This window comes from Sciurus carolinensis, chromosome 5 (assembly GCF_902686445.1).
Source record: "Sciurus carolinensis chromosome 5, mSciCar1.2, whole genome shotgun sequence".
NCBI classification, from domain to species: Eukaryota; Metazoa; Chordata; class Mammalia; order Rodentia; family Sciuridae; genus Sciurus; species Sciurus carolinensis.
In genome coordinates this window covers 29559514-29577213 of record NC_062217.1, presented here as the reverse complement: position 1 = coordinate 29577213, position 17700 = coordinate 29559514, and the positions used below count along the sequence as shown (strand labels likewise).

The 17700-nt window shown below is 36.9% G+C and overlaps 1 protein-coding gene across 6 annotated transcripts in view; it reads left to right on the top strand.

The window, feature by feature from the left end:
• The window catches only part of Stard13 (StAR related lipid transfer domain containing 13), a 522899-nt gene that overhangs the window by 438468 nt on the left and 66731 nt on the right, over positions 1-17700 (top strand). For all 6 annotated transcript variants that reach the window (XM_047552400.1, XM_047552397.1, XM_047552399.1 and 3 more), the window contains 2 exons: positions 14379-14450; positions 17056-17137. In XM_047552400.1, coding sequence (XP_047408356.1) covers positions 14379-14450; positions 17056-17137 — 154 coding nt within the window. The remainder of the gene's footprint in view (positions 1-14378; positions 14451-17055; positions 17138-17700) is intronic.

Genomic DNA, 17700 nt, shown 5'->3' with positions numbered 1-17700 from the left:
AGGTTTCTTTTCCTCATAGTGTGGAAAAATAACCTTCTGAAAATATTTCCCTTAATGAAGCCCACATGTCTGATACAGATTTCTTTCCCAAGGTTCTGCTATGTTTAGTTATGTTTTAACACATCTTTGACCTTGGAATCTTCACATATCAGGCACAGAATGGCTAATATTTTACTTATTAACTGGTGAGCACATTGTGAATTATAATCACAAAACTGTCTTCCTCAGCCTAGTGTTCATATCCCAGAAGTAACAGCCTTTTAGGATAAGGCCCTTATTGCCATTTTCAAAGTGTCACATTTCATTTATGACTCTCACAGCACTGTGTTAAATAGCATGGTGTGGAAGCATGGCTTGCTGCATTGTAGAGCATCATTTAACAGAAAGAGTGTAACAAAATGTTTTGTAAAAATGAATTGCCTGTTAGATATTTGTCATAAGAAGAATCTGGATGCAGGTTGATGGGCACACATAACCCCAAGGTTCTCCTGCAGGCATAGATGCAAGAACTGAAGAATCTACTGCCAGAAAGGCAGAGGGTTCACAAGAATTCAGCTGCAGAACAGTCAGTGGGTGGAAAAGGGTTGTCTACAGAGAACCATTTGGCTAAACCATTTGGCTCAAATCTTTCATCATCTGCCAGTCTGTTGCTGCTCACCTTATCAAAAATGCCCCCTCTTGCTACCAACTATACGGGACATTGTCCTTCTCTGGAGAGCTAGTAAAGCCTAGACTTTTGCTTTTCTTCCTCAACTTAGAGACCTACAGGGCAGGACCTGGCTGCCCACCGCCTTGCATTCTCCCACAGTGCTTAATAGTGGGAAAGCATCAGGGGCACCAAATAGATGTCTCTTAAATAAATAAATAGACCGATCCCTCTATATCTAAAGGTCAAATGAAGAAGAACTGAGTGGGAAGTGTCAGAGGCCAGGAGAACCACTATTTTCTATTAGAGAAAAATAAGAATAAGCACCTTTACTATAGTAGGAGTAGCATATGATACTCTAGGTGTGTATCTAATCACATTACAGTGTGTGATCATTTAATTCTTATGACAACTCTCTGAGTTATGTACTATTGTTTAGCCCCATTTAATAGATGAAAAGTAGGCCCGCTGAAGCTGACCTATCCAACCTTGCAAAGGGAAATAAGACTGGCCCTTGCTTCTAATCATTTTATTTTGTGTTGCTTTTCTTATATCCAAATAGTGCACTTATTATGCCTTCAAATACAGAAACATTTTCTAGATAAACTGACAGGTTCCCTTTTAAAAGTTAATATGTAAAACCAAGTATTTGTATTCAATAAGAGAAAAGACTAGAGTTTTATTTAAGTACTAGATATGCCATTAGTTAAGAGCAAAATTAAATTAGAATACATCTACATTTAAAACTCCCCTTTGGGCTACTCTCAGCAACTTAAGATTGGTTGGTAAGGCCCTAACAGCTTAGCAAGATCCTGTCTCAAAATAAAAAATTTTTGTAAAGGGGAGGGGGCGGGTGACTGGGATATAGCTCAGTGGTCAAGTGCCTCTGGGTTAAATCCACAGTACCAAAATATAAAAAATTTTAAAATTTAAAAAGCCTTCTCTTTGTAGAAATAATATTTACTTTGCATAAAAATAAATTTATCTGAAGTTGTACTTTTGGCAAATTTACTGGTATTTACAAATTTGGTTTACATTGTGCTTTTGATTATTTAAATGATTTGAGGAATCATATGACAACAAATAGTCATCTAGTCATTAAAATAAGGTGTAAAGTTTTTCTTTATCTAGGGTGTTTGTTTTGTTTTTCAAGTACAAACTTGGAACTTAAGCACTCAGGAAATACCAGTTTGTTACATAAAGTGTAATGCATCTTTGAAATTGACTAAATATATATGCAGGAGGTCAAAGACAAGTGGAACAGCTGTTACATAAAATCTCCACTCTCTAAATACCTAAGAGGTCCAAGAAGTAAGAGGTGGGAACATGGTCCAGGATCTAATCTTGACTTTGAACTTCCTGGCTTGTGTTAGTTTAAGACATCCCTGTAGCATCATTTAAACATAGTTCTGGTGTATGAATAAACTTCCACTTGGAATTTCCTTTTTAAAGTTTGCTGAGAATATAAATCAAAACCATATGAGATGTGTCTTAATCCAGAATGTAAAATAACATGAGAAATGTCAACTCAGAAGTAGTCCCTGAAATACATTCACCAGGATGCACATTCTGAAGAAATTCTTCATTTAGAATGAAAGTCTCCAGAGAAGTGGATTATTTTTAGCCCATGATTATAGAATTCTTGATTGATAAAAAGAAGATGATTTTTTAAAGTAATGACAGTAGGAATCTATTCAGTCATCTAAAATGTTTGAAAGGACATCTGTTGTCATTGTCAAGTGAAAATTTATTTAAAGATCATATAAAGTAGATAGTATACTTAGACTAGATACATGTACACATTTTCATAATAAAAGAATGAGGGACTATGTATGCTGACTAAAAGCTCATCTTCAGGGGGATTTCTCCCCTTCCTTTTATTTTTTTTCTATTTTCTTTTATCTTTTTACTCAAAATCAGAAACCTAAATTACAGTCCTCCTTTGGTATCATAAGGGAATTGATTCCAAGATATACCCCTGCAAACACTTAGATCCATGAATGTTCAAGTCCCTTGTAGAAAATGGTGCAATATTTGCATATAACCTAGGAATATCATCCTGCACAGTTTAAATCATCATTTAATGACTTATAACACCTAATGTAATGTAAACACTATGTAAATAGTTGTTATACTGTATTGTTTTGGGAATAATGACAAGAAAAAACTATACAAATTCAGTATAGACAAATTTATTTTTATGAATTTTTTGATCTGAGGTTGGTTGGATCCAGCAGCTGTGGAACTAGGGGATATAAACAACCAACCATATATTTGATTAGAAAATAAATAAGTGTAGTGTCTTTACTTGACAACTTTCTTGTTTGTCACATTGCCTTACTTGAATTCAGCTGAAACCTAGTGCTGTCCCTTGCTGAGAGGTCTTGAGTTGGATCTAACAGATTTGAAGCCTGTACACTATCCAGTGTTTAGGGTCATCCTGTAATTAGCATCACCAAAATGTTGCAGTATTTCCCATGTGTTGGTACTCGAGTAACAAAAGAATCTTTGGTGGGCTGGGGATGTGGTTTAATGGTGTAGCACTTGCCTCACATGTGGAGGATTTAGTCCCCAGCACTACAAAAGAAAGAAAAAAAGAAAAAGATGGATCCTTGGTAGCACTTTCAAATTGCTGATTGATTTTTGTTCTTTCTTTTTATGAATATACTTAAGCCTTGGTTGGAATATGTATGCATAAGTAAATCTCAAGTGTAGATTTTGCTACTGCTCTATTTCTAAGATTTCACTTAATGAGGAATGTGAAGTCAAGTCTGTTCTTAGGGAAAATTATCCTTTTATAACTAATTTTATACCTGAACTGAGTGAGTATTGGCACAAACCTATTATCCAAGACCAGCATGTCAACCATATTAATAAAATTGTTATGTCTCCCAAAACTAGATAGAAAATTCAATTATATTCATGTTATACCTCCAATTAGAAGTAGTTGTATGTATGTTCACATGAAATATACACCTGCTGTTTTCTATTTCATTCTCAACTTAATTTTTGAATAACACCAAGCTTGGAAGAGTGGCATACACTTGTAATCCCAGCAACTGAGGCAGAAGGATTGCCTCAGCAACTTAGCTCGGCCCTAAGCAACTTAGTGAGACCCTATCTTTAAAAAATTTTTAAAAAGACCAGGGATATGGTTCAGTTGTCAAGTGCCCCTGGGTTCAATTCCTAGTACTGAAGGAAGGAAGGAAGAAAGGAAGGAGGGAGAGAGGTAAGGAAGGAAGGAAAGATCTTTTTGAAGAGGCCCAATCAAGATTTCGGAGTAATGATTATTAAGGCCTGAAGAATTCCTTAGAATTCAGAGTTACCTACCATACAAATTGAACTTCTATTGTATTTTAAACTTTTAAAACATTTTATAGCTTAAGTAATTTTTTATTTGTTCTAATTAGTTATACATGGCAGTAGAATGCATTTTGACACATCATACACAAATGGAGTATAACATCTCATTCTTCTGGTTGTACATGATGTAGAATCACACCAGTCATGTAGTCATATATGTACATAGGGTAATAATGTCCAGTTCACCCTCTTATCCTTCCTATCCCCATAACCCCTTCCCTCCCTTCATTCCCCTCTGCCTAATCCAAAGTAACTCTATTTTTCCATACCCTACCACTCCACCCATTGTAAATTAGCTTCCGCATAGCAGAGAAAGCAGTCAGCCTTTGGTTTTTTGGGTTTGGCTTATTTTACTTAGCATGACATTCTCCAACTCCATCCATTTACCTACAGATACCATCATTTCATTCTTCTTTATGGCTGAGTAATATTCCATTGTGTATATATACCAAATTTTCTTTATCCATTCATCTGTTGAAGAGCATTAGGTTGGTTCCATAGTTTGGCTATTGTGAATTGAGCTGCTATAACATTGATGTGGTTGCATCACTGTAGTATGCTGATTTTAAGTCCTTTGGGTTTAAATTGAGGAGTGGGATAGCTGGGTCAAATGGTGGTTCCATTCCAAGTTTTCTGAGGAATCTCCATACTGCTTTCCAGAGTGATTGTACCCATTTGCAGTCCCATCCCAGCAATGTATGAGTGTACCTTTTCCCCACATCCTCACCAAAACTTTTTGTTGCATGTATTCTTGATAATTGCCATTCTGACTGGAGTGAGAAGAAATCTTAGAGTAGTTTTGATTTGCATTTGTCTAATTGCTAGAGATGTTAAACATTTCTTCATGTATTTGTTGTTCAGTTGTATATCTTCCTCTGTGAAGTGTCTGTTCAGTTCTGTAGCCCATTTATTGATTGGGATTTGTTTTTTGGTGTTGAGTTTTTTTCGGTTCTTTATGTATCCTGGAGATTAATGCTCTACATTTGTTGCATAGGCTACCTCAGTTGACTTTAATATCAGTATGCCATATGATTAGATCCCAGCATGACACAAGTCATGAATGAATCATGATGTCTGTTGGGTCCAATAGTTTCCCGCATCTTCAGTGGAGAGCTTGAATTCCTTCACCACCATTAGCTTGAGCTCTTTGAACTACCTGAACTCATTTTTTATTTCCTTCTGTAAGGAATATATGTCAATATCTATTAACAAATTGCAAAATAAAAATTCCATTACTTAAGTGAGCAAGTTTCTAAGCTTAGCAATCTCTTTAACCTTAAAAAATAGGGAGAAAAATAAATCAGTAGCTGAAAACCTAATAACTTTATTTCTTGAATAAGACCCTATTTTTTTTTCTGGGATGTCAATGCCATCTTCATTCAGCAGACAACTAGAAAGCATTCCAAAGAACTGGCAAAGACATGTTGAAAATTTCCCAGCAAATACTTCATTTGCAATCTGAATCAGTACCAAGAAATAAAAGAAAATACATAAATATATAATATCAGGTTTTTATATGTAGTCAGATAATAAAAGTGTTCCTGTGTTATTCAGATGTTTCCTTGGGATTAAATTAAGCAAAAATTAGTTTTGATTGATTAGGTATATTATGATCACACAGAAATCAAATGCAAATCCTCTTCAAAAACTCTAGTCAAGTCCTATCTTGCCATGCCAGCCCTAGGAGGGAAAGAATTGAAGGGACTTGCTGGATTCTTGGAAGCACTTTATCCCAACAGACTCTGTATTTCTTCTTTTTGCCTACATAGCAAGGTTTTCCCTGATATGATGGAAGTTTCTGATTTATTTAGAGTATCCAGGTATCCAGAACTATAAGAGTTGAGCTAAGCTAATCAAAGAGTAGATAACCTTCTTCAAGTGCAGACATTCACATATTTGGAAGGAGGCACAGAAGAGTTTCAGTCCCTAAAACCATTCATAATTTTTTAACATTAAAAAAATAAAAGTCTTAAAGCACTGTTGAATGGAAGAATACTTCCCAGAAGCTAAAAAAAAAAAAAAAAAAAAAAAAAACAAGAAAAAAAAACCTGACTTCCTGGTAGTGGTAGAGTTTGTTCAAGGTGATTGCTTTTTCCCAGGCAAGAGATCAGTGTGATAAAGGGTGAATGCACAAGGACCCTGCAGATGCTGGAATTTGTGAAGTTAAAACTTCCTTGTGGAAGTTCGAGTTTCTGCTCCTGAGTGTCAACACCAAGCCAGCCACCATGGACTCTCGTTCTTCACCTTGCCAAAAGAAGCCAGAGAAAAATGAATTAGAGAGAGAGCGTTTGCAGACTCTAATGCTCTTGCTTCAAGAAGGGTTACTAGAGACTATTGTCTGGTTAGGCCAACATGGAAGCATGTCAGCCAATTCCCACAAATCCTGGTCCTTTCTAATTGTCTGAATCATTTCTCTGGTCCCCAGCCTTGCATTTCAGTTGCTTAACTGTCCATCTTGAGAATCTCTTGAGAGTTAGTGGTAGGCAGAGGCTCCACAACTTCCAAAAGCTTGGGATGTTCATGCACTTGTGTATGCATATAACCTCCCTGAGAAATACCACAAGCGCCTGATGGGAACAATCTGTACCAAATGAAAGGGGAGAATAAAGTACTACTCTGCCTCATGGAAAACTTTAGTCAAAACAATCTGGTCAGAAACTATTTGGCTACAAGAGCATATATTTTCTTCCTTCTTTTTCTTTGATATTGATTGAAGTGGGGGGGTTGTATTTTTTTTTTTTCTTCTTAAATACTACTAGGAGTATGGGTGTGGAGATTAATGTTTATATTTCTGAGGAGTTTCCTTTTCGATTGCAACTGGACTTTTGGTTTCTGTGGTGCAAGTGGGGGGGTGCACATAAGAGAGGAGCATGAAAGGATTGTTTACAACATTTTCTGAATTTGTATAAGCCACATACTGTATGTAGGTAAGGAAGCATAATTCCAGGCAGAAATAATATACTGAGTCTATGTTAATCTATGCCACACTAACAAACATGCACCAATAGTTTCAAGTTTAAATAAAGGCACATAGTGTCTTCTATATGCTTCACCTATGGAATGAATAGCTGGCAGCTGTGTTAAATTGGCTTACTCCAGATCATGCCCCTCTACAAACTCCCTCCCCACATTATGGTGGCATAAAATGATGGAAGTCTATTTCTTATTCACATTCTATGTCAGCGGCTTTTCTGTTGTGGCTCTGTCCCTCGTGTGGTCAAACTCAAGGGATAGCCTCGACTAAGACATGCTAACTTCATGATAAAGGGACAAAAACAGGAAAGCTAGTACAAGTAGGAGATGGCTCCTGAAGTGTTTGCTTGAAATTAGCAAACATTACTTATACTCACATTTCATTGGGTAAAGTGATCCTGTGGCCAAGCCTGATATCAGTGGGGTTAGAATTATTTGCCTCCCAGTCAGAGAAGCGCTATGAGTCACATGGGTACTAGAAAAAGAAGGGCATCATTGGAAACACATAAGAAAAAACAAAACATATATATGTTTAAGAAAAATATATATCATGTTTTAATTATAAATGTAATAATTAATTTATATGATACATATAAGATTTGATTTGTATATTTACATGTATATGACATACACCCCTATGTTATATATTTCATACACACATGCACACACACACACACATTCATTATTTTCCCAATCAGGCTGAAAAAGAATGATTAAAAAAACCCTTGAGTGTGTAGGAATTAGCCTACTTCATAGAGTTTGTTTGCTACTCTTTCACTCTAGTAGATATTATTTAAGTGACTAGATTTGCTGTGAATTCAGCTCACAGAAGATATCTGAAGGCCTGAGAAGTAAGACTAATGTTAAGAATTGTTGATGGTATATTATGTCTCAGCGTGTCTGTGATTCTTGCTATGGGGAGAGAAATATACATTACCCAGCCATGCATCTCTGTCTTGACTGAATGCAATTAGGTGTCATAGTGAAATATGCATATATGCCTCTTCCACATTTCTTCTTCCTATACTTATATACTTGCTGACAATAAGATATTTTATCATACATCATGAAAAATGTTGCAGCTGGGCACAGTGGCGCACACCTAAAATCCCAGCGACTCAGGAGTCTGAGGCAGGAGAATCAGGAGTTCAAAGCCAGCCTCAGCAACAGCAAGGCACTAAGCAATTCAGTGAGACCCTGTCTCTAAATAAAATACAAAATAGGGCTGGGGATGGGACTCAGTGGTTGAGTGCCCCTGATTCAATCCCTCCTACCCAGCCACCCCCTGCAAAAAATAATAATAAAAAATGTTGCTTCAAATTATGGAGAAATAAGATGGTAGTTTATAAGTTGGCTCAATGTTTTGAATAGTCAGTGGTTGATAATATTAAATTTATTCTAAATAACCTGTATTTTAGCTCCTTTTAAGAACTTAGAATAGCATGAAAAAAATGTTATGCATGTTAGGAAAAAAATTATACTTAGCACACATTTAAAATTTATTCAGGACTTTTACACATCAAAACAAAAGATATCTAATTTTAAAAAGTGTAAATATTTATATATCCCATCAGGCCATGGAATCTAAATCAAAGTCTATTACTGTGAAAAGGCTAATGGTGCACCCTACCTATAATTAAAGCTATGAAACTCTCTGGGGAGAAGGTTCATGGTGTAGTGTAAGGTTCTGTATAACAGTAATGACTGTATCATTCATACCTTATGTCGATAGGATGGATACCCTGGCATTGATGTCACAAAACTGGTCTAGGTCTGGCCAAGGAAATATACCATCTATAAACAGGGACTTGCTTGAGAAATTCTCTCTCGAGACAAAGGTTTCGTTTGCCTTAATAATGAAGCTAACTCATCCATATGAATTATCCTAAACCAACAACCATGATCCTGTTGAAATGTTAATACCTTTGATATACTTTAATGGTAGTAATTGCATCCACTGCAGACATCTTGTGGTGGCTGAGTCACTTTGCCATGCTCATACCTGTCATCTTTCAGAAATAGAGTGCTCACCAAGAACCTGTTCAAATGAAAAACCAAAACACCCTTCCCATGCCTACTTTTCTAAATCACATGAAGATCAGGTTGCCTCCCTCCCCCACGGCCACCCCCACTTCTCTTGAGTACTTTTAATGAACATGTTTTTAGAAAGACCTACTTAAATTGGAGCGTTTGTCCTTGAAAATTCAAAATTTGTAAAAACAACATATGCCTATATAATGATTGCATAAACTTTCACAGTAAAGCAGACTCCTTCTAGCCAACTAAATGTCTCATGATAATAAATTTTAATTTGACCCTAATTTGAATTTTTGGTCATTTAGAAAGAATACCCAATACCTTTGGGTTATCTGTGGAAGCATGTATTTGCTATGCAGAGAATAATATAAACCAAAATGTACTTAAATGCTCAGCTAGGAGAACACACTGTTCTGAAGCATACCAGAAGCACCAGTTTAAAAATACAATGAGATTGTAACTTGAGACACAGCTTGCAAACCTGGCCTGCAAATTTTCTGTGCTCAATATAACTCCTTACTTGACTGAGGAGGCCCTCCTGAGTCTTGTGCATTCAATTGTTCACATCCAAATCACTAAATTAACATTTCTTTAAAGAAACAGGGTGTAAATCTCTAACTCACTTGAACTTTCAGTCTTCTCCCTTTTCAGACTACACTGAGAAGGTCTTACTTAAGTGTTTTATCCTGGTTACCTTGATGTTGCACCCTCCCAGCAGTGAAATACAGTTTGGTGCTATTTAAAAATCAAGCATTTAAAAAATAAGCATCATTCCCAAAACAAAGTAAATTTCCCATTTTTATAAACAGTGTCATTGTATGGGAAAATATTCATAGTGTATAACTATGTAAAAAAAGAAAAAGCAGTCAACCTAAGATATTATTACCATATTACCACTTTGACAAATAACATACTTCAAATTATGTGTTAGTAATGGGACAAGAGTTGACTTTTTTCTTTTATTGTGACTTTCAGAATTTTTTATAAGCTTTTAAAACTGAACATGTATAATTAAGAAACATGATAATACTTTGTAAAAACATATCATAGGCCAGGGTTTATTTCCATAGTGGCTTTGTTCTCATGCCCATAGGAATGTCCCCTCCCTCAGGCACCAGTGAGTTAGCCTCCTTACCAAATCTGTCTCTGAACAAAGGTAATGTCATTTTCTGAGCAACTGCCCTCAATCAGTTTCACATTATATTCTAAGGAACTGGCTGTCAATCAGATAAGGATTTAAATTGAATGCAGTAAATTTGTATCCAGGTTTAGGTAAAGGCAAATGAGGCAAAACTGACTTTACCTCAAGTGAAATGGCAGATAAGTAGCAGGAAATTGTGCCTAGCACCAAACCACCTACCAAATTTGTGAGTAAACCAGTGAAAGGTTTGCTTGGTTTATGGACGGATCAAGCCACCAAGTGAAAAACTATGTGTCTCACTTCCAGCCAGTTGGTTTCATTCCCAAATGACTATTGACCTAAGGTTCCAAACTTCCTCAATCTCCATAGACTAAAGGCAAAGAGATGCTGTTTAGAAGCATGACATCCTCATGTGGGTAATGGTCATAGGATAGGTATGTGATTGGAGGCAAGGTCTCTTAACCCCACTTAAACCCCACAGAAGATGCTCCTCACATAGAGAAGTTCTGTTATCAGAAATAGGGAAGAATGCTGAGAAGGCAAAAACAGATACCTACTATAGGCCAAAATGGAATAACTAATTATAAAACTTCTATTAAAATGTTGTCATAATAATCAGCCAAATGAATTGCATTTTCCCTAGCAAAGTACAAAAGTCCCTGTTCCTTATCCACAATTTCACTTATTCACAGTCTAGGTCAGAAAATGTTAAATGGAAAAGGCCATAAATAAACAATTCATTTGTTTAAAATTCTACACTATTCTGATACCATGAGGTCAGTCTCATGCTGTCCTGCACCGTCCCATTCTTTTCCACTTGGGATGTGAATTAGCCTTTGGTCCAAGTGCATTCATGCTGTATAAGCTACCTGCCTGTTAGTCACTTAGTAGGCATGTCAGTTATCAGATCAAAAAGCATAGTGTATACCATGTCTGATATAGGGTTTGATATAGGTTTCTGGCATCCACTGGGAGTCTTAGACCATACTCCATATATAAGGGAGGACTACTATAGCACAGTAACATTCATAGAGATCTGCAGGCTCCTCTGTTCAGTGGCATTCTCTAGTTCACATCATAACTCAGGTTTTCAGCAAGAAAGGTATAATGAGTTGATTCTTTGCCTTGTAACCCTGAAGCTACTACAGGGGCAAGTAATGGTTAAATGGAAAACAAATACAATTGTTAAAATGTGATTTTAATAGCTCTTAGTGCTTTTATGTAATATGATGCTGGCTAACAAGAACATATTAAAAAGGAGATTTTCATACTTTTTTCCTCAAATGTCATTTAAATCTCATTAGGTAAATCTTTGTGAAATGATGACATTGGCAATATGATTCCTTTTTAATTTTCCTGTATGGGCCACTGCAAGAGCCCTGGGGAAAATATTAATGTTTGGCTGATAGGTATCAGTAGGGACTGTAGGGGATCAATAGAAATTACAAGAGCCTCCAAATCAATTTCATAGGCAAAATCAAATTTGAGAGTGGTTAATTGTGCCAGGTAGTTTTGTTTGTTTCATCACTGATCAGTAAATAAGATTTGTTTTGCCCTTAAATTGAGACATCAATTGTCTTTGGAAGGTAGCATATAGTTGGGTCTTATAGGAGAATAGAAAAGATGTCATGTGTTTGAGGGGCACTTAGTAAATAGATGGTAATTAAGCATGGGGAGCCATGGCTCAAGGAGCTGAGGCTTGGGTGTGTTTTAGAGTTACTCTGCAATTTTTGTTGTTGTTTGATTCTCAGACCTAAAAGCTAAATGCCTACCCATTTAAAAACAGAAAACAAACAAATAAATAGCCTATTGACTGATTGACTTATCCGGGTTTTGATTAAGATTTGATTCTTCAGATTTGTTTATGAATAAGATTTTAATATTTCAGTTCCTTATCAATTATCAGTGTTGCTTTTGTTTAGGAAAAAAATGAAATGAACTTATCATTTCATTTTCAATTGAAAACCCCCGCCTCTCCCAGTCTAGCTTAGCCCCATCCCACTGCCAAAACAGAGCTCCAAAAGTTTTTCTAGAAGGACCCTTGACTGTCCACTTCTCCCCACCTGTTGTTCCTCCCATCCCCAACCTGGTAGAGTGTATACTGATTCCTAGCTCACTTCCTAATCTCCTTTAAGCTTTCTATGTTGTACAGCCCCTATCTTCTGGGTCTCTTCCATTTGTTCTTCATGGCTTGGCTCCCTAGAATTCTCTCATTTAACACTACATTTTGATCATAGTAAAGGGGATAATAAAATAGAAAAAGGCAAAGTATTGATGTAATTCAAATAGAAAATATAAAATTCAGTGCTTCCCTCTAAAGCTTGCTGACACATAATGAAGTTTAAAGCATATCTAGAAATTAGATATTTTCTCATTACTACCCATTGTATCATATTGAAGCAAAAAGCAAATCTCAGGCTTGAAAATTTATAGGGCACCATTTTATCTATGATTCAGCAGAGACTAACCACATTTTCTAAGTGTAACAAATAGAAGGTTCATTTCCTAGTTACTGAGAAATAGTCCTGTGATTATCAGAGTAAAAGCCTTCACGGAAGGACTCTCTAACCAGTATTGAATAGAACCTTCAGGCAATACATGAATTGCCCTTTGCCCTTACAAAGGGAAAGCACACGTTAGCCAGTGCAGCATAATGTAGCTGAAGCTCTGGTTTGAACAGCCCTGTGAAGCAGAGACTCTCCTCCTGGTAGAAATATTTCCCAAAGCTTTTTATTTCCAATTTGGTTCCCCAGGTATTTCTGAAGCATGTATGTGGCAGGAATAAGAACATGTTAGGTCTGTACTGGTCAAAATTATGTGGAAAACCTCACACATCACATCAGGGATAAAACTCAAATTGAGAAATGATCAGTCCCTGGGGTGACAGTAGAATAAGGAATGCTAAAGGAACAGGCATTTTGAAGCAGGAATCATGTAAGGTTCTGCTTCCTGAATTTATTGGCAAATTTCAATCCAGGTCTAAATAAGCAAATCAGCGGGTCAGAGATGCAGCTTTTGCTCTATTTGCGGGGGAGTAAGAACTGGACTTCGGTCTGTTTTCCTAACATATACACCAAATGTCTCTGTCATATCAAACATTATATTTTACAGATACCGAACTTTCAATATAAGGTACAGTCTCAGGCCCATGGCCAATGTTAGTGTAGATGGATTCTGTGGTGTTGTCCTAAGAAGGCTCTGGACTCTCCAGCTTTGGCTATGAGGAAACCAAACATCACAGTAAATGGAAATGTGCTGACCTGATGTGGGCGCATCCCAACAGCCTTAGTAGAGACCTGTTATAATCAGCTGTTTAATTTTGTTTGGAGGAAACTGGACTTTTGACAGATGAACTTATTTTCCCTTAAAGTTATGTTTATCTAACAGAGTTGTGGCTGGGAAATGATCCAGGATTCGTAAGGTCGAGTGGTGACCTGGTTCACACACTGGACTCCTCCCATCTCACACCACAGCTTTCCCAGGCAGGTGGTAGAATGGTCCTTTGGGTGACCCCTCAATGGTCACCTGAAGGATATAACATTTTGGGCTTGGCCCTCAGAGATTCTAGTACCCCATCAAATTCAAGTCTCAATTTTCTTTTCCATGCCGCACTCTGAGCTTGAAATCATTCCAGTGTGCTTGATGAATGAACATCTTGTTAAAATGCATTGGGAATTAAGGCCATCAGTGAAATTAAAGGAATAATAATGCTTTGGATTTTTGTAATACCTTTCTTCATGAGAAAAATACATTTTTGTAGACTACCCAGTTGTGGTCTTTCATTATCCTAAGAGTGAAAGAATAAAGGAATGTTGAATAAATACCCTTAACCTTATCTTGGAAACTTAAAAAATGCCATTAAAAAGAGGATTATAAAGAAATCTTTCCTCCTTCTGCCTACTCCCCTGGTTCCCTGGTTTATAAATAAGACATTTTTCCCTGCCTGAAAATGAGTCTTTATATTCTGTCATCTGTGGTTTTGTCATTACCTCCACACTTGCGGATGTGCAGTGAAGATAATTTCACATAGCGAGGTCCTTTATGTTGCCTGCTCACTTTACGCCCATTTTGGGATGGGAAGACTTATACAGACTTACCTGGGAACAATTTTGCCTTGTAACAACTTGCTCAAAGCTAACAAGCATCTCCTCAATGAAGGAGGCAGAGTGCTGGGGTGTGCCTGTTGAACTCACAATTTTCTCTTCTTGTATTTTTCAGAAATTGAGGCGAAGGAAGCATGTGACTGGCTTCGGGCTGCTGGTTTCCCACAATATGCGCAGTTATACGAGGGTATGTGCAACCTTTCTTTTGTTCTTCACAAAGGGAATAAAATTCAAAATGAACCACATGGATCATTTTGTTTTCCAGGTCTTTTCTCTCCTGTTTTGTTTTGCTTTCTTGTCCACTCAGCCTTTGCAATGCCCAGGCTTATCCTGATACCAACTTGGAAATGGGAATCTCTTCCCAAGCCCAGTTTCTTTCTACTTCCCACTACAATGCTCATCTCTTTATCAGAAACCCCAACTCTGATTTTCTTCCAGTATTTTGTCATCAGCAGCTTTTAGGCATTTTTTTTCCCTTATTTTTCCTAGATTTTTTTTCTGTGTAATACTAATTTTCTTAAAACTGCAATAAGTCAGTTGTTAAAATTTCCTAGAAGTCTCAAAATTATTTGGTTTGTAATTTATTTCTGTTCACTGCATGTATGTGTGTGTATATCTATATATATAAAATAATCACAGCTTTTAACTCCTTTTTGGGTGGTCCTTATTTGAAGTGCAGTAGTCAGGATTCCAGCAAGGAACAGACGGCATAGTCGAGCTCATCTGCAAAGGATTATTGCTAATAGGATTCATTACAAAGGTGTGGACAGGGTAGAGAATCCATGAGGAGCAGTGCAGCAGAGCTGTCATACCAATGACCCAAAGCAGGAAAGGAGCAGTGCCAGAGCACCGGGGAGAGGAGACCAGGAGCAGACTCTTAGGAGCACACGGCTGGCCCTTAGCAGCGTTCACTGTCAAGAACCAGAGTATAACTATCCTGACCTCAGGCTCCTCTTTCAGTTTCCAGTCAGGGCTTCCCACTGATCAAACATGAAAGGAAGCCAGAGGGCACAGGTCCCCTGGGATGTCATACATCCTAACAGGGCACAAAGCAGGGCACAAAATAGAAATGGAAGGTAGGTCTGCAGGGCTACACAGGGATGCCCAGCACACTAAACATTGTTGACTTTTCCTCCTGATGCATGAAATTTGTGTAGAATGGAAAGAACCAACCAGATTAATTTTTACTTAGAAGTAACTTCATCCCTTCATCTGGAAGCTCAGTTTCATATTAAAAAACAGAATTTTCTACTTCTCTCACTTAAATTCTGTAAGGTTTTCTGTGTGTGTTTGAGGTCTAGGATCTCTGGTGAAAGTTTTCATAGAACTATCACCTTTTAGACAAGGAGGAATCTTATAAAGTTTAAATAGTTTATGCAATTCTCCCTCACTCCCATTCTCTACCAGTTTACTAATGAGGAATGAGAAGCTTAAGGTTGAGCTTAAGTGGTATTTCCAAAGAGGAACAGTCAGAACTAAAATCCTAATCTCTTGACCCTTAATGAGCATATTTTCTATAATGTACAATCTCTTATAAACTTAAAATACTATGAGATTTAAATGTTAAAGAGACCATAAATGTCTAACAGGTAAAGATAACTCCTAGGTTACATGTACCTCTCTGATTGTGTTTAAGACACTTGTATAGACTAAATGTAACAAGACCAAGTACTTCTATAAAATCAGGTACTCTTCAGAGCACATTACTTATACTAAGTGTTAATATTCACAACACTGCCATGTGGTGGGTATTATAATTATCATCATCCCCATTTTATAGATGAGGAAAGAGAGGCCCAAAGAAAGGTAAGTATCTTGCCCCCAGTTGCACAACTTAGAAGTAATTGGAACTCAAAGCCAGGACAACTGGGGTCAGCTTCTGCTCCTCACTACAACACACTTACTGATAGAATGAGACAATCTTCATTCTGGGACCATGTGGAATTCAAACACAGTATTTTTTTCACCAGAAGAGGAATTGTTTCTGTTTGCAGCTCACGCTAAGATATAGATACCCTTAATTTATCATGATTGGCAAGGTATAGGCAGGAGAATATAAGATGAGAAAGAATGAACCAACATTGTTAAAATCGACCATGGTCTCAATGCCAAATGATCTCCCAATTTTCATCTATATCAATAAGGTATCTAAAATTAATATGATGTTTCTGAAGATTGTCATTGACCTATCAACCTGACATGGATTGTCTGTTGGAAAAAAGTCATGGTATTAAAATTTTTCCTTCTCTTTGGATAGAATCAATGCTTGAGTATTTTGCTTGCACTTCAAAGTGACTCAAGATTTGGCTACAAAAGAAAACATTTGAGACCATTGAACTTTGGGTATTTTGGGAAATGTTCTTTTTGAAGGAGAAAAGAAAATCTGCCACACTAAGCATTCCATGAAATCATTAGGACAGAAATCAGCGACCTACACTTTAGGTGGCTGGCGAGAGTGTAAAAGCTCTCCTCTAAGCCCTCATCAGCCTCTAATAAGGATGTCTATAATAAGGATAAGCTATAAAAATACTGGCACTTAGTATTTAATTCTACCCAAGGTCAAACACTTGATTATTCTCATATTTCACACTTACATTATACTCTCAAAAGCATTCATTGTGATAAAAATAAAATTGTCTGCTATATTAAACAACACCAACATAATGGTAATGGGTCCTAACTGCTGTTAAGATCTGTGGCTTATGCAGACCTTGGTGACCTGAATATGTTGGTGCCCATTCAGATAAAACAAGGTGCATGAACCTGTTTGTCTCTTCCTTTTTTTTCCTCAGATTCACAATTTCCCATCAACATTGTGGGTGTCAAGAATGATCATGATTTTCTTGAAAAGGACCTTGTAGAACCTCTTTGCAGGTAAATTATGTGAAGTAGTTTTGTTTCTTTCTATTGGTCAGCCTCCAGTAGGTATCACTAAATTAAGGAACAAGTTTAACAATTCAGTAAATATTTATTATGTACCTCTTATGCCTATTATGTGTTGAATGAGATCCAGGTTCTGAATATATTACAGTGAGCATGATCAGTTGATGTTTTCATGGAGCTTAAATTCTGGTAGGAGACCTAAAACATTGGATTAGGGAAAAGGAAGAGGAGAGAGAAAGAAAGGGAAAGGTTATTTCAGAGCGTGATAAATATTATTAAAGTGTAAAATAGGTTGAGGATATGGGCAGAAGTTGGAATACATTGATGAGTTAATGGGAGGAGACAGCAGGGGTGGCCGCAACAAGAGTGGTCAAAGAAGACTCTGGAAACCTCCATGAGTTTATCAAACTTGACCGTATTTTTTTCAAAGTCAATTGATTATCCTCAAACTGTGATATGTAAGGCCAAATAATTATATCAGAAAACCAACATATTTAACCTATTGCTGTGTGATAGATGCTATAGGAGACAAAGATGTATGTGTGAATAATTCT